General features: G+C 39.4%; 2 protein-coding genes across 6 annotated transcripts; both read right to left on the reverse strand.

Moving 5' to 3' along the window:
* Positions 1 to 225: 225 nt before the first annotated feature.
* Positions 226 to 4,081, reverse strand: LOC124181028 (protein FAM8A1). 5 transcript variants are annotated; one of them, XM_046567138.1, is made up of 6 exons: positions 3,978 to 4,081; positions 3,169 to 3,418; positions 2,845 to 3,003; positions 1,782 to 1,902; positions 1,538 to 1,667; positions 226 to 1,252 (listed from the first exon to the last, which is right to left on the reverse strand). In XM_046567138.1, exons 2-6 carry the CDS (start codon positions 3,377 to 3,379, stop codon positions 908 to 910), a joined length of 966 nt encoding a protein of 321 aa, XP_046423094.1. In that variant the 5' UTR covers positions 3,380 to 3,418; positions 3,978 to 4,081; the 3' UTR covers positions 226 to 907. The 5 variants fall into 5 exon arrangements, with proteins under 5 accessions (XP_046423094.1, XP_046423093.1, XP_046423091.1 ...); XM_046567137.1 differs by having other exon boundaries at positions 3,942 to 3,995; XM_046567135.1 differs by lacking the exon at positions 3,978 to 4,081 and adding an exon at positions 3,702 to 3,924.
* Positions 4,082 to 4,114: 33 nt separating this feature from the next.
* On the reverse strand, positions 4,115 to 26,532 carry LOC124181026 (neurogenic protein big brain). Its single transcript, XM_046567131.1, has 4 exons — positions 25,641 to 26,532; positions 24,218 to 24,344; positions 9,919 to 10,114; positions 4,115 to 8,085 (listed from the first exon to the last, which is right to left on the reverse strand). The coding sequence occupies exons 1-4, from the start codon at positions 25,954 to 25,956 to the stop codon at positions 6,913 to 6,915; spliced, it is 1,812 nt and encodes a 603-aa protein (XP_046423087.1). The 5' UTR covers positions 25,957 to 26,532; the 3' UTR covers positions 4,115 to 6,912.
* Positions 26,533 to 26,629: the final 97 nt, after the last annotated feature.

The raw sequence follows: 26,629 nt of genomic DNA on the forward strand, positions 1-26,629 counted from the left end.
TTTCTAAATGATTGGTCATTTTCAAGTCCGGTGAACTTACGTCTGATGGAGGACGCTAACGATGAGGCGGGTTTTGATACAGAAATTTTTGTTTGTTACCGAATCATAATCAATTAATATTGTAAGCCCCCCCATAAGCAAATTGGTAAATGTAGAACACTGTCATTATTGCCGCATCCAGGGTGTTTTTATCTGATCCAGCGGTTCAAATTACAATTCTGTAAATGCATTATACAGGAATTCTTATTCATTTTTACAACATAATATATTACAGCTTCAGTCTTAGCCTATACACTTTCTTATTCTATGCGGGATTCCCAATATTCAAAACAGAAAGAAAAACCTGAAACTTTGAGAAAATCATGAATTTTAATTCACAAATTTGAATGAAAAAAGTTGACTGAATGTATATATGTACTAACGAATATATGTATGTACATAGAAATATAATTTCCCGCTTTATAATTTTATCACATACATAAAAGTAAGATGTTTACATTATGTGGTAGTTTAAAATTCAATGTCAATAGTACAAAATACAGATATTCGCAATGAGTTAAAGTAGTATAGCAAAATAAATTCCTTTTATTACACTTTTTACTCAATCAGTAACGATGGTTCATTTGGTCACAATGAAATGAATACATTCATTTTGTAGGTTTATGCACAACATGGTGTATGGTAATTTATATAATAGCTTAATTATAAATTTTATTACATATTTACATATATGCAATATGCAGGTGTGAACCTTGGCTAGATAGTACGCATTGACAAGGTACTAGAGAAAAAAATAATTAAACAAAGCATTTAAGTATTATAAACAGTTTTCTACAGCAGAATATTTCAGCTTCCATTATTTATATCCTGCCATAGAATTAATCAAACTTTGAGTAGTCACGATCGATTACTGTTGCTGTTGCCGAGCTCTGTTATTTGCTCTATCTCTATAAGGACATTCGATCACAATTGAGTTACAAACAAGATCGTAACCAGTTCTGTTGAACCTGAAGAAAAACAGGGCAAAGGAAATAGGAAACAGAAATGCTAAGATCAAATTCTTCACTATCGATCGACCAAGAGATAATGGAAATCCTAGATCTGTACCAGGGGTGATGAATACTAAATCAGAACCATCAGGTCTTTCTATGGGCGTTACATTTCGACACTGTACCACACGCAATCCCATTACAATTTTACCTGGTGTAGCTCCACCTATGCAGCCATTTATACCATGCTGAAGCCAGAGTGCCTACAAGGTTATCAACATTAAAAATTGCGCTGGTATTTTTCTTCTTTCGTTATTACTAACCCCCCAGTTTCTGAGAAGCTGATACCCTATTTTGCAGATGCTACTGATTCTTTTAGATACGTCTATAAATAATGGACCTTTAAAAAGGAAGCATGTTTCATTTCAAATTGTCTGATCGCTGAGATCATCTCAAACTATTTTAGTTATAACATAAGAAGGGCCGACTGTACAGTTGTAATATTTAATTTGCTGACAGAGAAATGAAAAGTACGAAGAGATAGTTACCTCGAAAATGCACACAATGATACGATGAATTAACTCCAAGATCAGTATTCCAGATGTCATTTCTAGAGCCATTTCGTAATCAATACGAAGATTTTTCTGTATCATGTCTAAATCGTATCGTTCTATGTCTCTGAAAAAATCAAGGAACAATTGGTGCTGATTGAAATTTGAGATTCTGAGTATTCTGAGGGCTCCTGAGAAGCATAACTACTCCGAAGCCCTAGTGTTTATAGTTGTGACTTACATAAAATCGAAAAAGTCGACGGCAATAAATGTAATGGAAAGTTTAAGAAAGAATAGTACCATGAAGTCAATGAACTCTGCAAAAAATCGTTTCCAAAGTGGCGGTATACGATATTCAAAACCTGCAAGTGAAGATTTATTGTTCCTTTTAACAAATACCGTCAACCCAACGGAATGAGTATGACATGCATGATAGATGTCTCAAAATTACTGCATCTTAATCACTTTTTACAATGTATCAGAATCGTAAACAGACTTATAGATTACATTTTCATGAACATTTCTCATTTTCTTCTCTTTAAATCTTATGAAATTGATGTATCATTTTTTATTAAAATTTCAAAGAAATTAAATATGTTGGTAATTGAAGCAATGAATTTTTAATAAAATGTATTAGATATCCTTTTCCACCGATAACTAGTTTATCATAATCGATATTGGACCTATTTGAAGAACGGTGAAATATAGAAATTAGTTTTTTGCAGCAATATTTGAATAGAAAACAAAGATGATTTGGATGAACCAGATGGAGAAATGGTAGTTAAAAAAAACAGATTTTATGGAAGAAAATTGTAAATTCACAGGAAATTTGGCTGAACATCTTTGTTACTAAGCGGAGAGGAATGAATTTATAAATGTCTGCAGACTATTTCTACAAATATTGTATACAGGCAGAATATGTGAGAAAAATTCATCTCGGTAGACCAGCATGATCAATAAAATTCGTTGCCAAACATTTGTACCACATTTCATCGGCTGGGAGGAAGAAGGTGTTGTTTTGGCTTTATCATAAGAAAGGTGTTGTTTAGGCTTTGCTGTGAAAAAGATGTTGTTTCAGCTTTGCCGTGAAAAACATGTTGTTTCGGCTTCAATTTGAAAAAGGTGATGTTTCAAGATCAATTTTTGTAAAACCAATTTCTAGTTACCGAAACAACACCTCCTTCCTCCCAGCGGATGACTTAGTCTGACCTGATGCAGGAGTTTTGTTCTGTAATGAAATCAAATGCAGGCTGAACCTGTGTTAATAATTGAAGAACACAGGAGTTATTTTTATGACCTTCTACCTTCGGCTCCAGGCGGTCGTGGTATTCCGGCAGTATCTTGAGGTCTCCTTAGTCTGAGACCTTCGTTAGTTTCAGGACTGTTTACGTCAGCATTGGCCTGTACATTTGACGCTGTTGCAAAACCAGCGTTGCTTGGTACTTGCTGGAATGGATTGACACCTGATGCAAATAAACATAGATCCACGAATGTTTTCAAGTATCTGAACTTAAATTCAACAAACTGAAATTGAACAGTTGAGACTAGCTAGCAACAATCATTATATGCAATTTAAAACTAGCAAGCGGACGAAAAGTTGAAACCGATATTTTATTTCTAATTCATACCAGTGGTAGGGTTCAACATTTGCGTTGACATTACGTAGTAGGGAAACATTGCCGCTACACTCTGACAGACGTACGCCTCCTGCAGCCATTTTTCCAATTTCTCAAAATATTCGGATCTCTCTTTGACAGCTGACGTCTCTGTATTTTGAGGTTGGGTTGCACTTTCATTTGGATTTCTATCCTCGGACGATTTATTCTCGTCTTCCAGCATCGTTGTTCTTTTATTGGTTCGCGTGAAAAGTAACTCGCACTGGAGTAAAAACGAAATGACGATGAGATACGAAACGGCTAATTGAGAATCACATCGCATTGACGTAAATGGCATTGACTATCAAGTCTCCATCGCACGGTTGAATCTCTATGTACAGAAAGTTTTAACCAATCACAACAGTTTTTTGCGAAAATGCAGCAATGCGATTGTAGCTCCAGGAGGATGAATACCAGATTGAAGGTACAATTACAGAGTTACAGACGGAGCTTAAAGTAGGATCATCAGGGAAGAATCTTGGGGGGAATACTATATAAAGACTTGCCAGCCTTCTTATTCTGTTCCTGATGACTATTGTCACCGCTGGGTTGTCATGTCCCAACAAACTCTTGTGTTTAGAATAGAATTTACTGCCACGCATGTGCGAATTCGGAAAACGAATTGATGATCAGACTTGTTACGAATCGGCACGTGTTGGAACTTGGTACAACTTCGGAATATTTCGAGCGTAAGCCAGGGTTAGACCGTGGTTAAGCACTGGCTAATTGGGAAATATTGTACATACCTAGTAACATGGAGCAATATAAAACCAGTAACTTACGTTCAATGACGCAGTACGTTAAATTGAATAATTCTAGTCCGCATGCGCCAGAGAATGCCGGAGTGTGTAAAATACAGCATTTCAATTGTGCACATTTGCATGCATCAACGTTGTTTTTCCTCACTTCCAAGCAGATGTTTGAAAAATATTTTTTTCTTCTTTAATTTATAAGACAATGACGGTTGGGAATAATTAATTGAGTGAAGACTGTTATTTCTCTTTACTTGTTCAGATGATTTTCGTATTTGTTTCACTTTCGTTTTTCTGAGGCACCATTTTCAGTGCCTCTGGTGTATGTAACGTTATCAGTATACTTGAAAAAAATTAAATTTGCTGTTATGTTCACCTTAACACCTTTTTTTAAAAACTGGATAGTAAGTAATTAAACACCCCGATGCTTAATAAACATATATCGTTGTGTACCCATGGAAATGGAAAAGGTGTCAAAGAATAAGAATAATCATCCTGTGCAATAAACGCAATGGTGATCCATGATTATTAATGTTATTATTAATTTATTTTAAAACACCTGTCAACTACGACACATACTATAATAACATAAAAAATAATAAATACAAAAGATATATACAAAGCCTAATCCCTACAATAATATCTATGTACGTCTGATCGAGTTTGCAACTTATAAGTTAATATAAATGAAAATCACGTATTTTGCACAGATATTTTTAAACTAGACGCCAATTTTCCTTACGTACAAATAGACAGTTATTATAATAATATGTAATGGTAAGACAATTTTTCTACAAAAAATACTCAATATATTATTGTTAAATACTGAGCCCTGTCAGTCCCATCTTCTGAGTTTTACACTTTTAACGATATTCCGTCCATTAATTCTTACAGTGAAGTATGTACCAAGGATGGCATTCAGGAATATTTTTTCTTACTGTCTATGATGGATCAGCATATCATTACTGTTCGCGTGGCATTAGCATAGAATACTTACACAATTTTATATTTATTGTTTTCTATAATTAGCCTCACTCGATTTTCAGCAGATTCAATGAATCATTTAATTATGAAAATCTCTCCTGCTGACGGCCGCTAACGTAGGAGGTACTGAATTCCCGTGTACCAATTAAGAGTACTAAACAAAAAAATTGTTAAAATACCAATGACAGATAATTCCAGAATTTCTTGTCATGTTTCCCACTATTAGAGGATAACAAGACGGACTCATCAATGAGCACGAAATAAAACGCTTTGCCAAGTCCTACATAAAACTCACAAAGTATAATACATCGTTGCAAATTAATTCTATTTTGCCAACCATATTCATTGACTAAAATTAATCTCCAATGGTAATATAGCAAATATGACGCTTCTTTTGAAAATGTATGCATACAGTGTATTCTTCAAATTTCCCATACGATTATATACTAATGAAATTCTTGTTCTTCATCGTTATAATCGAACATCTGGTCTTCATATGTACATATGTGGAATATTATTATTTAAAAATTATGTTCTAAATCTGACGTTTCGTGTTTTACTTACATTCCTAAACGACGTCGCTACCGCGAATTATACTATGTATTTATACTGTATATAACTAAAAACGAAGATTACATTTAATTTGAGTACTCTCAAGCTAGAAATTAAAAAAAAAAATAATCCAAATAAAAATCTGCACTAACCTGGGTTTAGGTCTGCAAAACAAATTTATCCGATGATTGATGAAAGTAAGAGTCGGTGACCGTACACACATTTCTGAAATATCCGACAGATACTTTAGAATATTCATAATGGAATATCCAATATACATAACTACACATAATGAGGTTCAGTTCAACGGCAGTGCGTTCAGAGTCATTATTATGGCTATGCGAATAGCGGTCGAATGGAATAAAATATTCCAGCAATTGAATAATTAGAATAGTTCGAATTATTTCAGTGATTCTAATTATTCGAACAGTTCGAATTACCCGGTTCAAATCCTAGAGTCTATATATTTTTTCCTCGTTTAGAAAATACTTAGTCGAATAAAAGGTGCTGTCTGTCGAATTTCTTTTCGACAGGAAATTCAATGTAAGTTGCATAAAAATATACACAAATTATCTAATACTGATATTCCGTTAACATCTGAGTTACATATTTATTCACTGATAATATTATAAGCTAATATTACCGCTGATACGAGAGCGATAGCATTCCGGTTGTTCGGCGATTAACAGCCCTTAAATCATTGAACGCTATTCCAGACCTAAAAATAACAATACCACGAGCATAGAGAAAGGTATAATTTCCCCTTCGAATAAATTCTACTCGTAATAACCAAGTATTCAGTCCGCAAAAATCACGGGGATGGTTGACTCTTAAAAAGATGTTGCGGTTTTAGATAACAATAATGCTAGAAAATGTATTCCCGTAATCGAATTATCATTAAGTATAGGAATGCGTTTTCTGGCGTTATCCTCGCATGGAAGAAAGAAATTGTCCGATATTTTTGTTCGGCATTGGAAGTACAATTGCGATATCTGCGGGATTTTCCCGTCAGTGATACGTAATCGTTGATGATATTCACAACAAGTAACAGATTTTTGCTGGCCGGTAAAAACCGAGCACAGCATCGTCTTAAGGGGACCAGACAGTTGTAATTTAAAAAAAAGTCAATTACTTGAAGATTTGAATTATCCGTTTCATGTCATTATTCGGTTTGTGTCGAATTATTCATGATTTCGAACTATTTGTACACGCATAGTCATGACGTATGCATGTACACGTATGGACATTAATTCTGAGACGGCTAGTTTTTCGCCCGGTTCGATTACGTTGGTATTGCAGATTGGGCCTGCAGTGCCACCGTCAGCCGGCCGCAGGGGCCGAATCTGCCTTACCAACATAATCAACTTGGCCGAAAAACTAGCCGTCTCAGAATCAATGTCATTTATCGTCTGCTCAAATTTAAGGTCGATCAGTACGATGGATTCGGTGAATTCCTTTGAAAATTGCTCTGTTGACTTTGATTCTGTTGCAGTGGTCCCGGACTGGGCCTTTCGCCCCTGTACTGCGATGGTCCAGGAGGACCGGGAGCCTTCCCATAATTCCCTCTCGCTGAGCCCTGATAGCTTCCGTAAGCCGAGTCTTCGCTGCGCCTAGAAACATGCCCGTACATGCTTTCCGGTCTCCTCGGATTTCCTCCGTTCTCCGAGCTGGTCGCCAACGGGCTGTTTGCGTGCCCTGCGGGGTGATTTTGGACCGAAGAAATTACGCTGGGCGGAGAGTTTTGGTGCCCATGTTGCCCCCGATTTTGTACGGTCTGCCCAGAATTTTGACCGTTACCGGGATTTCCCGGCACTCCCAAGCCGGTAGCGCCATGATTTGGGGTAGAATTTTGGGCATTACCAGTTTGTTGGATATTCTGCGTTCCCGGAGGGGGTGCAGGGGCCCTTCCGTAAACACTAGACGTGGTCGAGACGCCGTAGATTCCATTCTCTCGGGCGCTAATGCTGGTTGAAATTCCCCTTATACCATAAATGCTCTGAGTGCATTGCTGCAGTTGATTCTGCATGTTCTGATTAGTGCTGTTGTGATTCTGACTCTGTGTTTGCACAGTCTCCCTTGGCCCTTGCGAACTCTGTCCGATTCTCATGGGGTAGAGACTCTGGGCAGGCATCAAGGGCCCAGGTTTCGGAATGACCAGACCATCTCTGGGTCCCGAGGTAGATTTTGCGTACACGCTCTGAGATCTGTTCAAATTAGCCCGGGTCAATGGCGGGGACTTACAGTACAGCGATTTCGTCCCGCCGTAAATTGATTCGACGCGATCAATGGCCGTCGGTGGAGCGCTGTAAATCGAGGATGGGGCCCCGGCGATGGGCCTGTAGGTTGCGTAGACGCTGGGAAACTTTGGACCCGTTGCCTTGTCCAATTCATCGTACGGGTCCTCGTCCGATCGCACGGAGGAATCGTCACCGTCGTCGCTTTCCTGGGAACTTTTTGACCGTTTCGGACTCAGCACGTATTCGTGCAGTAAGGCTGCTACAGCACCGCCGGAAATCGGTCCCACCCAGTATACGTAATGATCACTCCAGACGTTCCTCAAGAAGGCTACCCCCAAGGCACGAGCTGGGTTTAGGTAGGGTCTCTGAAACGAAAAGGAATGACACAAAGATTAGAGCGGAATAAAATTTTGATGCGAATGAAGGACAAAAAACAAGTAGTTATAAGATGAAGCGTGAGACTCGGTTTTAAGCTAGTAAATTAGTTAGGTAGACGTACATTAGGGTGGTTCAGAAAGGGGTCTCTTGTTTAGATTTCGCTCTTCTCCGAGATTCTTGTACTTTTTCACGAAAAAAATAGCTCACGCGAAAGGGCTGGGAAGAAGAAAATTGTTTAATACTGTTTCGACTACGTTGAAATTTGGAAAAAGGCTATTTTCGGGAATTTCAAAAATCACATATCGAAATTTCATCGTCGTTGAGGCAGTAGTAAGAAAATTTAGGTGTGTACGGGTACTGAAATTCTTCGGGATGGGTCGACTTGGGTAAAATGGTTTACTTTCGGGTCGGGTACCTGAAAATTTCGGGTACTCGAAAATTAAGGATTACCCGAAAACTGCGTGTACTCAAATATCTCGAGTTGCCTGAAAATCCCGAGTTCCTCGAAAATCTTGGGTTTGTCAAATTTGCCGAATTTTTGAAAGTTTTAATCACAGCTGTTTCCACTTCGCCAAAAATACCGGGATTTCTAAATTGACCAGAGATCTTTGAAAATTTCGGACTTGAAGAACAATTTCATAGCCGTCTGGAATTATGAATTCCGGAGGTTCTAATCTCAAAAAATCAGACTAGAGGCTCATCTAAAAATATACTCTCGAATTCTTTCATATAACAAGTAATTTTATTATGGACCAGTAGGGGTGTGCGGGTATTGAAATTCTCTGTGTCGGGTCGTGTAAAATGGATCACTTTCGGGTCAGGTACGCAAAAATTTCGGACTACCCTGAAATTTCGTCGTATAATATGATAATAATACAATTCCAGCATATAATCCACAGTGAAACTATTGCACGAATGCTGAATAAGCTAAAGTGAGCAACAAATTAATTGGCTCTGGAATGCTGATTTTTTTTGTTGGAACGAAGCGCTCTGCTCGCACAGTTGAAGCCAATTTGTAGCATCAGCTGCATGCTTTGTTACAACATCAGTGCGTAACCCGTGAATACAAACTCTTTAGGCGATTTTTAGCCAACCGTTAGACCCTGATACCAGATACCTATGCATACGATGCGAAATTTTTATCACTTCGAATGTATGATATACGTATATAAATGCAGAAGTATTTAATTAAGAAGATAAATTTACTGTTCTCTGATAGAACAATCTTATTAAAAAAAAACTTATCCACCTTCTAGGAAATCAGAAACTGTTCAGTTGTACCGTCCTGTTCTTCTTGGTTTTGTTTTTATATTTTGTTTTATCACCGCGCCACAGGTGAGAACAGGTAAGAATGCTGACCTTCCATCCCTCTCGACAGGTGGTACCAAAAATATTCCACGTTACGAAGGGGGGACATACCTATATGTAGTTATTATGGACGTAACTCACGTAACTAAATTTAAGTACAAATTCTTTCATCCAATGCAACGTATGTACAAAGTTACAACAAAATTCAGTACAGTTGACAATGAACTTACAAAGGACGAATGAAAAGTAGTGTAAGTGTATTTTTTATAACAATCGATTTTTTAACGATTTTGTTAATTTTTTTTCCCATGAAAGTTTAATTGTTGTACAATGCCTGTGCAAATGTTAATTACTGTTTTTATCAATTGAAATTCATATTCAAGTTTAATAAATCTTCGTGCACTTCGATTGAAGTTTACCTTATAATACTAACGGGTTCGAGAGGAGCACGAGGAAGTTGCAATAACCGAAAATTGAAGGCGACAAAGCAATGAAAAAATGTATACAATTACCGAAACCAATGTAGCAGTTGTGTAGGTTGCGGCAAGAACCATAGCAGGTTTCGAGGAAACAGATGCCGGAAGTCCCCGAGGAGTATCAGCAGCGAAATGGGCCAAAACAACCAAGGCAGAGAGTGCCAATTCCACCAGAAGTTTTTGGATGGAGCCGGTAATCCATCCTTGCGACTTTAGACTATCCGGTGACACGCTGAAACAATTTAACGATATCTCGTATAAGAAAATTTTATTCTTCCGGAGTATCAAAAATATCAAAAATATATCACAATATCACATTTCGATTAATTGTTCTGTAAAAACAATCAATTGATGTCTACGATCAATCGATTATTTGCACTTCAGCCCTAAAATTCAAGAATAAATCACAATTTTCCAACTACTCGATGGTTTTGAACGAGTCGAGTTGGAAAAGCATGTATGTCTAATGATTTATTACGGTTCACTAAATTCGAGACAATCCTGAAATTGCGAAATAAGGATTTTTCCGAAATATGTATCGTTACATTAACGGTACGTAACTTCAACTTCGGTAAGAGCTATGGATGTTACATCTGCAGCAAATGAAAGTGGAACAATCAAAGTAAGTGTTTTTCTCGACAGACTCTGCACTCCGAGTCAGTGTTCCTCAACCTTTTGCGCCTTGGGATCGTAAGGTTTGAGAAAACGACGAAAATAATAAAGATCATGATAGAATTAAGAAAATGATTTGTATAAACATGTTGAGGAAATCTTCGAGTTATTGGAACGGTTATGATAGGTCATTCAATTAAAACCAGAATCCGTAATGAAGTTGAGAATTCCATAGAAACCATTCTATTTAATAATCGCTCGCCAACTCCGTCAATTGTTTTAAAACTTATTCACATCATCATTTTCACGTAATTTGATATATTTTTGTGTGACAAGGAGAGCAATTTTTCACGTTAGAAATACAAATTTTTATGCCATTTAAAATCATCATTACACTATAGTCACGTGGTTCCGTTTGAAAACTGAAATTGGGTAATTGTGGAGCGTCAGAAATCAACGATTAGTAGAAAAAAAATTCCATAGTTTTGTACTAAACAAACCATAACGAAGCCTTACACAAGAGGCGGTAGGTAAAATTGAGGCCTGAAGGATTCGGTGGCAGGTACAAATCTGAATGTCGTTAAGTTGATCTAGCTAATTGTAAATAGAAGAATATGCTGATCTCCAAACACTCGAATAAGTTTTTTTGTACTATTGAACGTCATGGTTTACATTTTGAGAACTCATATTTATCCGTTGACGTTGAAACACCGTACAGGTGTAACTTAATATTTTAAACGAAGATCGCAAAAGACAAAAAAAAGAAGAAATTGCGACATTTCGAATTTGCCGAAAAAACTTTACGGAAAATAGAAGTTTAAATTCTTGTAAACTTAAAAACTCCGTATCGTAGTTTGACTTATTTCTCTCTCGTGATAACGCAAAGTTGAGAAGCCGTGTCTGGGCCGAGAGAATGAATCCTCCAAGCTTTGCGTAGCGTCTTATACGGATGTATATACGTGTTGTATAAATTGAACACGATCTTGAGATGCGGGTTCTTTGCATAATTATGTACGGATAGTTCTTCCGAAACCCGAGATGCCTGGTGGGCTCACGTTTGACGGCCGATTTCTTTGCAACTTCACAATATAGTTGGATGTGAGCCATTCGATACAACGATCATTATTTTATTACTCTTGTACTTTGAGAGAGATCTTTAGTCAATGTACGACGGTCACGTAATAAAATTAATAAGAATCGTTGATTTTGGGTGAATTGATTTCGCTGTAATACAAATTGAAGGTCTTGTTTTACACCGAATGTGGTTTAAGTCGAACACTCGTCCCTTGTGATGGTTTACTTTTCACTATGTTGTACGTTGCGTCCGATTCATCCTACGACGGTTACAAAACCGCAATAATAGGTGTAGCAATGGCAAAGTAAAAGGGTATTCCCGTACCCCATTGAAATTTTTCACCCCCTGCCGTCTTTCACGTGACAGATATCAGCCCCGATGCAGGGGTGGAGGTCCCTGTGGTGTAATATTTATATTAGCCGGTGCATTGGCCAGCCTCTCTTGACAGACGTCGGTTCGCATGTAGTTTATAGGAATAAATGGGCATGCGCATGGGTGAGTGCAACCGGAGATTGTTTGAACATAATACAGGGTCACAAGCGCCGTCTGACCCGTACAATATGAAAATTAATTCAGCTCTAGGTATGAGTATGAATATGGAAATTTTCATTATCGTAAACGTGATTTATAAAAAAATGTCTCTACATTGGTGTGAGAATTCATCGGAAGTTCTTTGAAGCAATTAAGTGTACAAATGATAAGAACATCGGTTACTTTATTTCTACTGTAGAAATACAACGTGTACATATTTTGTACGGAGTTACGGAAACAAAGACCATGAAGCAGCGGATCGAGGAATTTACATTTTTTTCCCTTTGGTACTAACTGAATTCACGGCTTATTTCATTTTTACTGCGATTCTGGCAAACTCATGTTAAATCGATTTATGTGAAGAAAAAACAATCCATTTCGTGATAATCGAAACTTTGAAGAATAGAGTATTAATCTATTCGTCGCACGTAACAAAGCTCGATTCTTTGAAAATGTTTAAACAATTTCACCTATTCTACAAAGCCAAAAAACTGTTTTTATGCCAGAATGCTCGTTCTTAATTGTCAAAGTAGTTAAATTAATAACAATCGCTCGACATTCTTACAACATGGAATTAATCGTTGTTTGTAATGTTTCTCCTTAATTCCAAATTCTCAGACACAACATTACTAAAATACTGATATTATAATACATTCTATGCTACGTTGGCCGAAAGCGGAAATGAGTTTCGGTTTTAAAATTGGAAGTGCGCATGCCCGTTCCGTGTATCGAAAGGTAATAAATAACTGAGACGGTACTTTTGAACCTTTGATAGTAGCCCTTGCATAAAATTAATCTCCGAAGGAACAGGCCAATAAGAAGGAAATTGGATGCGCATATTAATTAAGGATTCGAGACCTCCGGCTGTTTGTCGAACGCTTCTCAAAGCGCCAAAGGGATTGCCTGAATTCTAACGGGTCGTACAACCTGTTCGCCACTGTTGTACTCTGCGACTATAATTAGGGCTCTCCTGGATCGCAATTAGACTAAGGATTTGAAGTCACGTAATAAACATTTTGTCAGCAGCCCAAGACCAAATTGGCTGCAATTCAATTACGTAGCTATAGAAGCTGTGACTGATTTTATATTTTTTTCAATGATCTACAGTCATGTTACAATATCGCTGTTGAATTTCTATGGTGATTAGTTTCCTTCGAAACGATAAGTTCATCGCCAGTATTGATGTTGACATTGTCTACACCGCTCCGCTGTTATTGTTTTTGCTTGAATTGACGATTAAACCGAAGTTATTTTATTTTCTCTTGTTCGTTAGAATCTTGTGCTGAATAACATCACAAAAATTTTTAATCACACAAGAGTATAAATTTTGTGCATCTTTGTTCACAATGATTCGTTACGTTCTCGGTGTTGATGCTACGGAAATCGATTGCTTTTTGTCTAAGCAGGAAAAGTTATAACAAGTTTCAATTGATTAACCCGAATAGATATGTTAAGCAGCATCCGAAAAATTTCTAATTCTTGAAATATCTTTTTGAAAAAGATTGAAGTTAAATGAAACGTACCTCAGTATTTAAAATTCCTATTTAAAAACTGTTCTCGACCGCGATCATAAAAGATTGTATAATTCACTAACCACCTACAATTGTAATGACTTTTTCCCATCGGGGAGAAATGAATTTTTCACAAGGGGTGTCCAATGATTTCATAAACGGCTTGGATCGATCAATTGATCGTAAATTGGCAGCGGAACGTAAGTAATCGGAATTTAATCCATCCCTAATTCCCATCGAAGTATGACAAAATCTGCGTGGAACGTCGACAAGTGCTCACAGCTCGTATTAGGCCTTTAGAGCTTTGTCCGAGTTAAAAGCCCCTATCGTTCTCACGTATTATGCAAATGTGAGAGTCTCCGTTTCTCTCTCGCACTTTAGTCTGCTCTAACGTGACGCACCAAATTGATGAAATCAGAAATGCAGATCATGCCTGAACAATTGAGATCAAGTGTTTAAACGGTAGGAAGTATCCCGATCGTAATCGTTGGAAAAGTGAGAAATAGGGAGACGAACCCTATGCGAGCATTTTTTGCGCTCACTATTTCTACGATTTATTTCTCTGTGGTTTACTTTTTTCCCTACATCCGATGCTAGCGTGGTACATAGGATTTGGGCACAGTCAGCCGATGATAAGCGGATTTTTCCCGATTTGCGAGAACTTGATTACCCCCGGGATATTCTTAGGTACCCTAAATAATCCTCTTGCGTGAATGCTGCTGTAAAAACCGTATAATACACCATAAAAAAAAAACAAAAAAAAACCACGATAGAGAAATTTAACAATACAGGAGAGAAAACCTTTTTGTGCCCTTCAAATAATACATCGCGTACCCCGCTACAACTACTTCGTGTACTTTCGGGAAATTTTAATATATGGGCAAAATTTTTTATACTCGAGTTTGTAAGATACACATTTTTTTTCTGCATAGAATCTCTATAAATTTTCCGGAATGCTGAAGTATATAAAAAAATATTCAAACGTCTTCTAATTGTTTTCAACAATTCAGTTTTCCTTCGCTCGAATGTGGGTTTCGTTCATCGCTCAATGTCGGATGAAACCGGAAATATCAATTATGGTCAGACTAAAAGACGCCCTCACTTTTGAACACGACCGAATATTCGAAGGAATATCTTATAACTTGTTTAAAAAAAAATGTACGTTTCTGACGAATGAAAGAAATCGCGTCTTTTCTTCTCACGTATTATACTTTGCATGAAAAATTACGGCGGTCGAACCGCCGAAACACGCGGTACGTTATGGCTACATCGTACCCAAAGAAAAAACCGTCTAAAATCAATAATAATAATTGAAAACATAATCGCACGACGAGTTCGAGAACCGGACAGAACTTGGCTGCAGGGTCGTTGAAATCTGTATCAATGGAGAAAGGAGAAAAAAAAAAAAATTCTCTGAAAAATTGAACGAGATACAATGGGAAACACTTGACGTGAGAGCTCACGCAACCTGTGCCGCAGTGTAACGATTTCTATTCTCCCCAGGCTAGCGACGGAATCGGCGCACCGTTCGAGCGATAAGTTTTAAATAAATTTCAATTGAAGGACCGAGTGGCGAGTCTCCCTTATTTTCTCCCCGTCGCGGCAACGTTTAACGAGCTATTGATACTGTGCCGTTCGCAGCCCCGCCGGGACTCGGCGATGATAGACCACGATCACATAGCCTGGCTGCTCTCGAGGGCGAAAAACACGGGGCGCACATGTTGAACTGGATGATATGGAATCAACCTGATTCCATTGTAAATTTAAGGGTGGGATAATATGGGGTAAATGAAGGGTAAGCCGCGCCCCCCAACCACCCCGAGAGACTTGATATGGGAACTTTCAGATGCGGCGCGATGAAACGGGGTCATTTCTCTTCTCGTTTCCTCTCTGTCCAGCTCGCAATCGGTTCTGCAGTCCCTTTTCTTCGCCGCCTCGAATTCCCCGCCCCCGCTTCCTGCTGGACCTCTTATTGTTAAAGGGCTGCGTGCTTTCTTTTTACCGGCACGTTTCGATCCGTGCCACGGTGTTTTAATATGATGTAAAATACACGTTGCGCCGCACATGTTTACCCACTGTGAAACCAGTTTGCACGGTGAATTGTATTCCGTTTTCACGCACGTCTTGGCCGGCTATAATACGACCTGCGTCTTGTGACCTACGAGTAACGCGGTAGAGCAAACGAAGAGAACAGGAAGTATGTTTCAAGAAGGTAATTAATTGGCCGAAAATAGATACTTTTTGTCAATTCTATCGCAAGTTTGTCGTGCATTTAGTAGTCCTCAAATTTTTGTCTTCGTAAGCTTCAAAAATATCTTTGTGAATAGAAAAAAGTGTAGTACCAGATGTTGATGTCTCATTTGAACTTGCTTTAAAATTGTTAAAAGTCTGGTAGATTTCTAAGATTGCTTCAAGATTCATTGAATCACGACGCGTCTTGCATCTCTGTCATCACTGCAGCTCGATTCAAGAAAAATTGAATCCCCCAGAACTTGACTGCGTTCTGTAAACCGTGGGAGAACACCGAGTTTCCCACAGGATCCAGTATTACACTCTGCAGGGAATTTTAGGGATGGTCAATTTCTACGGTAGTTACTATTAGTCTTCTGTATAAAATTTTACTCCACAATGGGAACTCGGACACATTGACATGGTAAACATGATTTTTGGTAGAAATCGATACTGTCAAAATGATTGTTAGAAAAATAATGTCTGTTATATTACCAAATCAACAATGGTTATTTATCACTTTGAGTTATTCTAGATTTGGCAAGCTCCAATGGTATATTATTGCAATGCAAATGAAGATGACAAGGGATGTGAGAAAAAGTGAGAAATGTTTTTCATTGTCTATGCTGCATGGTACCTGATGCATCTTAAGGATGATTCGGCCTGACCTGATAACGGTGAAGACAAACGAAACAGCTTCCCTATTTTGACGTAGAAATGAATCCAAGCAACTTTGGATAGCACAATCTAAGACGTGAACAATTTGGGAAAAGATTTTACAAGCAGGACTTTCGAAATGATGAAACTTTGGCGATTGAGAGGATTGACAATAAAGAAATGTTACACCGACCCTCGGTAGCAACCCAAGGATGACCCTCGCAGCTGCAGGAGGTCCTCACCCATCGTTCAGCACTCCCTCGGGTTCCGAAGATACGTTCCATGCCGCGTTATGCGATTGTCCATAGCCGTAGAAAACACGTGCCGGCCACATGTTGCACAAAAGAAATCTTCGAGGTACGGTGAAAATGGAATATAGAAGCCTATGTTCCTTTGGAAACACGCGAGCACGGAGCGATTATTACAAAGGGTCTTTTCGGGTCCCATAAATAATATTCTTAGCCGTAGTACCGCAACACCGAGACCAAAGAAGGGTCTCCCTGTTAGTCTGCAGGGGAATCGGTGCAGGTCAGCAGATGTTTTCGATGCTGGGTCGTGAAGACCGGGCCAATAGGAGCCACGCTTTGGTCGTGTGCGTCCAATCAAAGCAGGGTGAAAAAGGCACAAGAAAGGCGAGGGAAGAGGAGAGAAAAAAAAAACCGGCACCTTCGTACGTTCGAGGGAAGATTCTTAAGAACCAAGCTACAACACGTGGTCGCAACCATCTGTTGGCATCCTGCTAGCTCTCGACGTCAAACTGTAATTTTAGACCTTTCGTGTACGAAGATATCTCTACGCTTTTCCTTTTTTTTCTTATTCCTTTTTCGTTTTAAGGGGGGGTTAGTTTTTCGTGCCGACTTAACGACGCCAGAACGCCACATGTTCCGACTTACTAGACGCAGGATCACGGCTAATCTTCGACTGTACCTCGGCAGCGGTGGTAAAAAAAAAAAAAAAAGGCAAAAAAACCGAGCCATAGTTTTGACTGCGGGTCCAGAAGAATAGCGTCACAAGGTACAACCATCTTTCAGGGGTTAATACCGTGACCGATAATTGCACCCTAATTGTACGTCGGATACAGACCTGAGAGAATCCGGGCTACAATTATTTAAATTATCTCCAGCGAACCTGTCTACAATCGCTGGATTGAAAGACTGTACAATTTGGTCAAATTTATAGCTCTTAGATCCTTATGAACCTGCATTATGCGATATTTATCGATGGGTTCCGGAGCATGTAATCGGTGTCACAAAAAAGGTTCTCAAGAGGATACATTTTTCCAGTCAAATTAAAAAATTCCACGAATATCAAGAGGAGGAAAAATTCATCGCCGTTGTCAGCAAGCTAAAAATAATATGGATAAAGCAGGGCTTTAGAAAGATTGAAAAAAATTACCCTTCGGAATCATTGCCTGCAGCAATATCTCCGGATGCGTTTCGTTCTTTCGAAACCAAATGAAACCAGACTTGATGTTATTGAATTCTTAAGTTCGAATGTGATCAATGCGAACTAGTCAATTTTTATCGGAATACGAAAAACGATTCGAAACGAATCCTCGACGGAACATTTTATGGGAAACCGCGTTCAGGATGCAAAAAATTCAGCATGTGAGAAAATGAGGGCACCTTCTCTTTCGAATGGTTGGAACACTTTGTCAAGCCTGAAAGTCCCGATAACGCTTCTCGAAGGAGAAGAGAAGAGAAGAGGTGCCATACACACAGGATCGACAGCGGCACACGCGCGCGCCATATGAGCAGACAAAAAGGTAACAAGTGCGCGATATGTACCGAAATAATAATCGAACAATACTCTAGTTAACCGGACGACCGCAAAGCATCGCCCTCGTTCCCCGGGGATGACACCCTAAAAAAGCTGCATCTGTTGCGGCGATTTTAGCGGTCGGTTGTTAAGTTTGAGTGTGGAAAAGCTACACTGTACACTTGTATTTCAGGGGGGTGTGATCTGGTATTGTTCTCCGGCTGCTCCAAGGGTTGATTCGGGATTTCTACGTGCCGCGAATAACCATAAGGGTAAACACATAAATCGCAAAATAAATGAATAAAGGCCCGAGGCTAACAGCCCGTGCAAAATTTACAGTGATGTCTTTATATGCGGCGATTGTCAGTGCCATTCCGGGATTACCGAGCCAGGCAAAAAAGGTCCGAATCTGTGGATACGTTAGAAGATTGTAATGGTGATTTACGTTCGATACCACCTTCATCAAAAGTAGAACAATATTTTTCTTCCTGCTGGAACAACGTATGTACATTGATTCTTGTCGCACAAAAAATCATCACACAGTATATTCTTTTTAGCTCAAGTTTAAAAGGTATCTCTTGCAGCGTGTGTTTTCTTCCTGACTGAAACTCACCCATCAAGATTTACGAAAACTAATATGTTATTATTCATATTAAAATGAAATCAGTTCAAGTACTACACGATTATTTTTTTAAATTCCGCGAAAAACTGGAATGAATATAGGGGAGGACCGGGCGAAATGAAACCCTAACGAAAACACGATCTTCAAAAAATGAAACAATGACAATTCGTTTTGTTCTGGGGGTAAAATAATTTTTAACATCTCGGGTCTATTTTTACAGAAATAACAACAAAAGTTCAAATCTGGTTCAAGTGATATGAGAAAAAAAGCAAAAAAAAAAAAAAAAATTCAACGCTACTATAATTTGAAACAGTCTGATGTTCACGTTAATGAGATTCTTAAAAAAATTTCGCACAGATCTTCGGCTTGAGAAACCAGGAAAAAGTCGCGAAAGGAGCTCTCGGATAATTGAGGAATCAGCAATGTGTTTTCGTATGCTCATGTGGTTCCGATGCCCTCAGGAAACAGCTGTGAGGAAGCAGGTGGTCTGACGTAGACAAGACACACGCGGTGCGCGTGGCGAACCGGAAGTGAACGCAAAACCACCCCTTGGGTCACTTCCGGTATCATGCTTTTGTGCCCACCTTCGTACCCACGGATCTTTCAACGTATAGGTATGGATCATACGCGTTTGTATACGTGCTACATTGACGTGAGATCGCATTCCCTCGTAGAGACCCCCAAAAGCCTGGTAAAAATACCGTGGCGCAAGTAAGCATGCGATGTATAATATTTCTCTCAATTTTCAAGGGGAAACGGCGATATAGATGTTGGAGCTTAATTTTTTTGGGATATATAATAGAACTAACTCAACCTCAGCATCAATCTTTGCCTGCTTCGTATACAAAAACTCGATGGTTGTTATTTTTAAAAAAATACACGAAAGATACACGAAACTATTTTGCGCTATTATCGATCCTTTTTTGGTAATTGCAACGCCAAATCAGTTTACGAGGTTTACTCTACTTTTTTAGTTGAATAAGGCTTTAGCGTCAATTTATTGTTGCACGAGCATTAAATTTTTGCAACAGTTACCACAAAAATATAGTAGCAGTGATCGTAGTGTGAAAAAATAGTAACAAATATACTAGTCTTTTCGGTAACAGCTACAAAACTAATTTTCATTTTCTACCTAGAGCAATATTTTCTGATTGTTGTAAAAAACGAGAACAGTTAAGGACGGAGCGGTAACCGGAAATAAAAATTTCTCTCAGTGTGTGACGAGTGGGAAAAGTTCCGAATAATGTCCGCGTTTAACTTTCTTTAGCCAAGTGTGCAGATCACTTTTCCGAACACCCAGTGTGGAATGACTATTTAAACAAAGCGTATCCTGCGGTCGTGCAGTGATTACCATCGGCTGCATTAAGTTTCGCGATTCTTCGGAAGATAAAGTTCGTCATACTGCCTTACGATTAAAGTACCGTAGGTACGAAGGGCTACCTGTGGAGCTATTCCTGTGTCTATCGGTTCGCCGCACGCATTCCAAAGGACGCGTATTATATACCAGGGATTTTGTGTTTTGTTAAAATGGGAAAGTTGAACGGCGTTGATGTTATTTCTAAGCTGTAGGAAATTTGAGAAAATGAAATACTGAATGTTTTGGCAACAGAAGTGCCAGGAAACGCAAGTGCTGGATCTTTAACAGAAATACAAATCTGCAAATTGAATAGCGCAATATTAAAATTGTAAATTTTTGTTGCTACGTGTCCAATTCATCAACAAATACGTTTACTGTTCACAACGTCGCATTTTTGTTTGTTGATATGAAACAGTGAAAAGTGATTGAATAAACTGTAATCTTTTGGTTGTGTCATATTTCTTTCGTTCCATTTTATTTTGGGACGTTGGTTAACATCAGTTTAAGCAAACATTTCCAAGTTCGCATATAAAAAAGAGCCACTGACCGCAGAGCCACCAAGTGGGCAATAATTTTGTTCAACATCCCTCTTACCATGTACTAAACGGGACGTCACTGTTGATCTGGGATTAGGTTTTCGGTAGCATTCCTCGGTGGTTTGTGACAGGAAGTCAGCTCGAACAGGAAATTTAATGTGTTTAATTAATTTAATTAAACCGAATATCCAACTTGTTCCCACGTTTCACACAAGACGTTACACGGGGTCGGTTGTTATAATTCGTTAAGAGACCCTGCAGATGTGTCACATTTTTCTAAATATTTACGGTGCCGAGCTTCCGTGGGGATCTTCATAAGAAGCAACAAACTTTATGGCTGGCTGGGTGAAAGACGCTCGTCCGTAATGGAAAAGCGTAATCTTCAGCCGCCTGCGGCGCAGTCCCAACATTAGGGGGCTTAAAATGTCCTCATATTGAAATGGTACCGAACCGTTCATTCGAATCTGGTGTATGCATCCTGAGGATTCGTCGTTCAATATGAAAATAGCTTGCCGTACGGGCAAAGCCCACGATATGAGATCCGGGAGCCTTCCTTTCGTTTAGGTTTTGTAGAATCTGGGGACGTGTTTTCTTTCATGGAAGGTATGCGTCAGGCGAGGGGTGTAAAATACCGTACCCGAGTTTCTTGGTAGGTAAAGCCATTAAGAATGAATAATTTCACAGGAATTTTTCAACTTTACAGGAAAACTCGTCGTGTATTTAAGATTAATGTTATATTCAGAGAACAAGCGGAGGGAGAAAAAAAATTATAGTCATCTTTATAAGAATGTGTGAAAACCTGAACTTTCATCGCGGTTTTAAAAACTGTAATAATAATCACAGAGTGAAGCAGATGAAGAGAAAAAAAAATCCGATAACGGTACAATTGTGTTAGAGATTCGTGTACAAAGAAACGTGAAAGGTGAAAAATTTTAAGAAACTAGAAACGGGACCGTAACGAATTGCGTCGCTGTAGAAAAGATTTACCGAATTCCAAAGTTCTTTGTGATTTGCCCGACCGTTTTCCCGTTCTTCGATTCACTCCATTTCAAGATGCGCTTCACAAATTTTGGCTACCTGTTCCACCTGGCTTTGCCGTCCAGTGGTTCTCGATCGCCACGTTATGAAGATTTCACAATTGCAATAAGCCAATTTTCGAAAAATTCTAGAACAACGCGGTAGCTTATACGAAGATTAAAATATCTCACGGACTTGTAGTTTCCATTGAAACTACCAAATTACTGCACAAAAAGAGCTACCCATCGAATCTCATTCAGTCAGCGTCAGCAGCGAGTTAGGCTTTCGATAAAACTTGATGGATTTGTACTTCAGTCACCTTCAAAAACTTTCACAAGTCCGTCTGCGAGCATCGGACATGATCTCACTGATTTGTTCAAGAGTCCCGAAGAGCATTCTTATCTGTATATATCCAAGAAGTGTTTGTTTGTCTGCGGGCATGGATACAGCAGGGGCCGTAAGGCCCGCGGTGTACACATATGTCAACGGGGCCGCCTCAAGCTGAACTCCTCCGCAAACGAAACTTCGGAACATCTGCTCCCCGAAGTAGGTATCTATCCTCTCTTAATAAAGCCTCCTTCCGAACGCTGTGCTCTTCTCTCCTCTCTCGCATCGCCGCGCTCGCTATCTCCGTCCCACAATCTCGCACGTCTTCCTTTTTGGTCCATACGAAACATCTGCGGCAGCTGCAAAGCGAGGCGGTGGCCACGTTGACGACCCAAGAGCCAAGAGGCAGGTGTTCCTCAACCAGATCCTCGGTGCTCGGCCTTCCAATTACCTGCCTGGGCACCGTTTTCTCGATCCTCTCTATTCTCGTCACCCTCAACCCTTGCTTACGAAGGCGCTTATCTCCTTCTTTCTTCATTTTTTTCTTTACGCTCTTTCATTCCTCTGCGCACGGCCCTCAATTTTGTTCTGCTCTTTTCGACGACGCGGTCACACAGAGGTGGGCCTTTTTGTTTCAGGCCACAGTCGGTCCTTTTTCAGTTCAGGAAACCGGTAAAGACGCTCGACCGTGGTCGAAACAAATTGTTGCCCGGTGTCTGAGGCGCTTTGTGGCAAAGATTGGCTCGTGCCTTTCGTAAAACCGTTCTACGTGGCAAGGGCTTCGACTTGGATGTGACAATAACGGATTCAGCTACTGACGGTGTTTGTTGAACGGTCTTGTTTCACTTGACATTTGTAGAATGACCGTAACACGGCATACGTTGTTCAAAACAAAAAAATTCGTTACATTTATATGCTTGCAACAATGCAAGGTAATTGGAAGTGTTTATTCGTTTTCATCCCCGGGCTCTTTGTATCGGTCCTGATCGGCTTTTGTGTTATGAACAACTCCTAGACTTCCAAACAAAATTAAACACTATTTTTCGTGATTTTAAATAATAGCACATTCACGTACGTGTGAGGTAAAATATGAAATCACATTTTCGATCAGTTGGTTTCTCCTACCGTTCGTCAGACGGATTCGATTAATTCCGAAACGGCTACAGATAGAGATTTGAGATTTTCAGGGAACCTCTACTCGCTTACCATCCAAGACGGGATCTTCTCATTTTGGATCGGATTCGAGTTTGGGTTTATTATGTTGTGGCAAATAATTATTGGCAACTGAATAACGAAACTCCTTGCAAAATCTATTTACCACTTAGTCTTCAGCATACTTCCGTGATTTGAATAGTTTAAAGATTTTTATAAATCACACGTCTCAAAACTGCCATAAAGTAACTTTACAGTTGTAAGGTACGAATCGAGTATAATTTTAGTACGTGGTAAGTGACGCGATGTTCTTTAGAAAAAGCAAGGCATGAAACCAACAAATTGTCTGAAAAACTTGAGGCCATTCAAGAATGGTGCACGCTTCAATAAAAGGCAGAGCAGACTTGTAAAGCGAAGTACGGTGCAGCTACTTGCTGCGAAGTTCTCAAGTTTCATGTCTCGCGCAGCTGTCGTTCAAACTCTCTGCCTTTCGAACAAGATGTAATACGCCGATACGCATATGCCGAATACCTTGACTTCGTCGATACAGTTCTCATCCTTTACGGGTGCTCAAAATTGATCGGCGACCACCTGGCGCTAAATTTGTTTCACACCAAACCGACTACCATTTATTATGTATACATATTCGCATTTTCGCGCTGGATTGTGAATTGCATAACCGCGCAGTGATATTCCCAGATGAAGATGAGAAAAATGAGAAAACGAATTTGTGTGTGTGCACGATTACTGAGCAATCCAAAAAGGTCCTTACATAGGAACTATTCGTCCCGAAGGATATCCCTGAGAACCTGGAGCGACATTTCCGGGCGTTCAACATCCTGGTAGTTGTGTAAAGGTTTTCTCCTCCGATCAAGCGAAAACAATGCGAGACGAACGAAGGAGTGGAGTGGAAAAAAAGCTTCGTGCAGGTACGTATAATATAAAGCTTACCTTTGAAGTATCGCAGCACCTGCTATTCCACCCCCACACTGTGCTGCCAAATACAGTGCGGCACGTAGCGGTGAGATCCGTCTGGACAACGCGAAAGATATCGATACTGCTGGATTGACGTGACCTCCTGCAAAACATTAACAATTACCGGTGTTTATGGTACACTGAGAAAAATATCAGTTTTTCTAGTCACTGCAAAATTTTGGTCCAATGGGTACCATTGTAACAACGGTTTAAATATCTATAGAATAACAATAAAATACGGTAAGAACAACTATTTAATGTAGTGATTAACAATCAGAAAATATTACTAATAACCCATAAGTTGAATCATAAAAATCGACGCTCAGGCATTTACCCAACCCAAGCTTGTTGCATACTTCTATACATGTGATTTCTGATGTATACATGTATTATATACCTAAATGAATGTCGGATAGTGTGGCGAGTTCAGTAGGTGAGCGTATACATAAGTATACCACGTATACTGTCTGCTTTATCTAGTTAACAAGCCAATTGAGCGCCGGCATAGGGGCGACCACAAGTGGCATTGTTAGAGAGGGTATCAAATAATCTACAGTGTTCAGCATGAAGCCGCATTTAACGTCACGGCATTGTTTTACTGGCTGGACGCTCCGTTTAACGTATTCGCGATTTCGATTCGCACGTAGATCGTTTAAAGATTATACGGATTACAGATGGATCGGTGATAAATTTAAATATGGGCCATGAGAATTATTTGTCCATGCATCGATCATACAGCGGTTACTGTTCCACCGTACCCAGTACAAGAAACGCATACATCGATCAATCAATTTTAGTACACTGAGGATCGTTGTTCACTAAGCTCGATATTTAATACGAACCAAAAATATTCAACACGGCGGTGTGTTGGAAAATTATTTATAAGTATAGTCGGATACCTCTGAAGTTATTGTAATGTTAATCTAACTGGGAACTCTTCGATCAATAGATATTTAGGCTGTACGGGTTGAGCGGGAAAATGATCTCAAAGTGAGTCGTATCCCTTGCTTTACGTTCAGTTTGAATCAATATCACCTCACGCTAGTTTCGTTTTAATTAATTCACAATTTGCACAATATTATTTTACCTGAGCTGCTTCATCTGACCTCTCCCATAATAATTTATACCTGTGTATGCAGTAGCTGCTAGTTATTCACAAGTTACTTTACGCTTAACGTTTACCTTTCTACTTTTTACGGAATTATCTCCTTGGCTAATACAAAGCCTGCATCTATCTCTCTATCCATCCGTCTATCCGTCCGTCTATCTATATATCTATCTATCCGTCCATTCGTCTATCTATCCATCTATCTCTTTTCAGGAAGTTAGAGAGGCAAAAAGAAGATGGTTAAATTTGATTTCAGATAATAAATTGTCGGCACATGTATTCTTGTCTTACCACTTATGTGTCCGAAGATCAAACAAATCGAGGCCATCGCAAGCCCAGTAGCAATAGAGACTGCCAATGCGGACAAACGGGTACTGGGTTCTATCAGGGAAGGTGCAACGGCGCCAGGTACGACCAAAGCAAGGATGGAAGTTGCGAAGCATTCGATGGCCACGGCTCGCCAAAGCTCAAGACTCCTCGCCTCCACCGACATCGGTGGCCTCCTTTCGACAGAATTTTCGCTCGCATTATCTCGTAGCGCCGATATTCTTTCGAATAACGTTACTATATGGGCGTCCAGCTCCCGCGGAAGGGTTGCGGTGGTCATGATAAATTATAGTCTGCGAGAGATCACTTTAAAAATAATACAATTTTCTTACAGGTATTCACTTTATCGGTAAACTATGATAATATAGAAATTTCAGATGGTTGTTATTAATTTTCGACACTATCGCGTATCACGCGTCATTTTTATTTATTTTTTTCTTCTTCTTTTATCGTTTTTTTATTGTTACGCCTTCACTTGCGGTTAATTTAATTAATTTTCAATGTTTATACCACACGAATAATACAGCTCGGAGTATTATTTATTTTGTTAATCGAGTTAGACTTTCGATAATTGTCACCGATTTAGGGTAATATCGTTAATTCGAATCAACGAACAAAAGTTTCCCGCAATATAATTTTATACGAAGGTTTAAGTTTCTCGAAAATTCGAAAAAAAAAATCTTCCCGTGAGCAGCCCGATGATTGCATTTATCCACGCGGTTCGTTCACTCTTATCCACGTTTGTGAAAAATTTATCCTATACGTATAGCCGGACAGCGATGTGCTTTCAAGCCCAAGTCAACCTGGCCCCCGTTGCCTCGATGTTGCCCCAGCGGCAACGCGTTCTCGAGTGAAGATCAAATCGGTGGCGGCGAAACAAGTAAACCGAGCCTTCGAGCCGTCGAGACGCCCCCACTCCAAGGATTCGGTGCCCCTGTTCCCACTCCTTTTCA

Source organism: Neodiprion fabricii, chromosome 4, assembly GCF_021155785.1.
Source record: "Neodiprion fabricii isolate iyNeoFabr1 chromosome 4, iyNeoFabr1.1, whole genome shotgun sequence".
Classification (NCBI taxonomy): domain Eukaryota; kingdom Metazoa; phylum Arthropoda; class Insecta; order Hymenoptera; family Diprionidae; genus Neodiprion; species Neodiprion fabricii.

What these genes read in the sequence shown, in the direction of transcription:
- LOC124181028 (XM_046567134.1), bottom strand. Translation starts at nt 3,797, where the DNA reads ATGCGTGGCAGTAAATTCTATTCTAAACACAAGAGTTTGTTGGGACAT. An exon ending in ACGACCGCCTGGAGCCGAAG is followed by an intron (nt 1,903 to 2,844) that starts GTAGAAGGTCAT and finishes CTTCACTTGCAG; the next exon opens with GTTTTGAATATCGTATACCG. An exon ending in TCATTGTGTGCATTTTCGAG is followed by an intron (nt 1,253 to 1,537) that starts GTAACTATCTCT and finishes ATAACCTTGTAG; the next exon opens with GCACTCTGGCTTCAGCATGG.
- LOC124181026 (XM_046567131.1), bottom strand. Translation starts at nt 25,956, where the DNA reads ATGACCACCGCAACCCTTCCGCGGGAGCTGGACGCCCATATAGTAACG. An exon ending in GGTGCTGCGATACTTCAAAG is followed by an intron (nt 10,115 to 24,217) that starts GTAAGCTTTATA and finishes AAATTGTTTCAG; the next exon opens with CGTGTCACCGGATAGTCTAA. An exon ending in CAACTGCTACATTGGTTTCG is followed by an intron (nt 8,086 to 9,918) that starts GTAATTGTATAC and finishes TTTTCGTTTCAG; the next exon opens with AGACCCTACCTAAACCCAGC.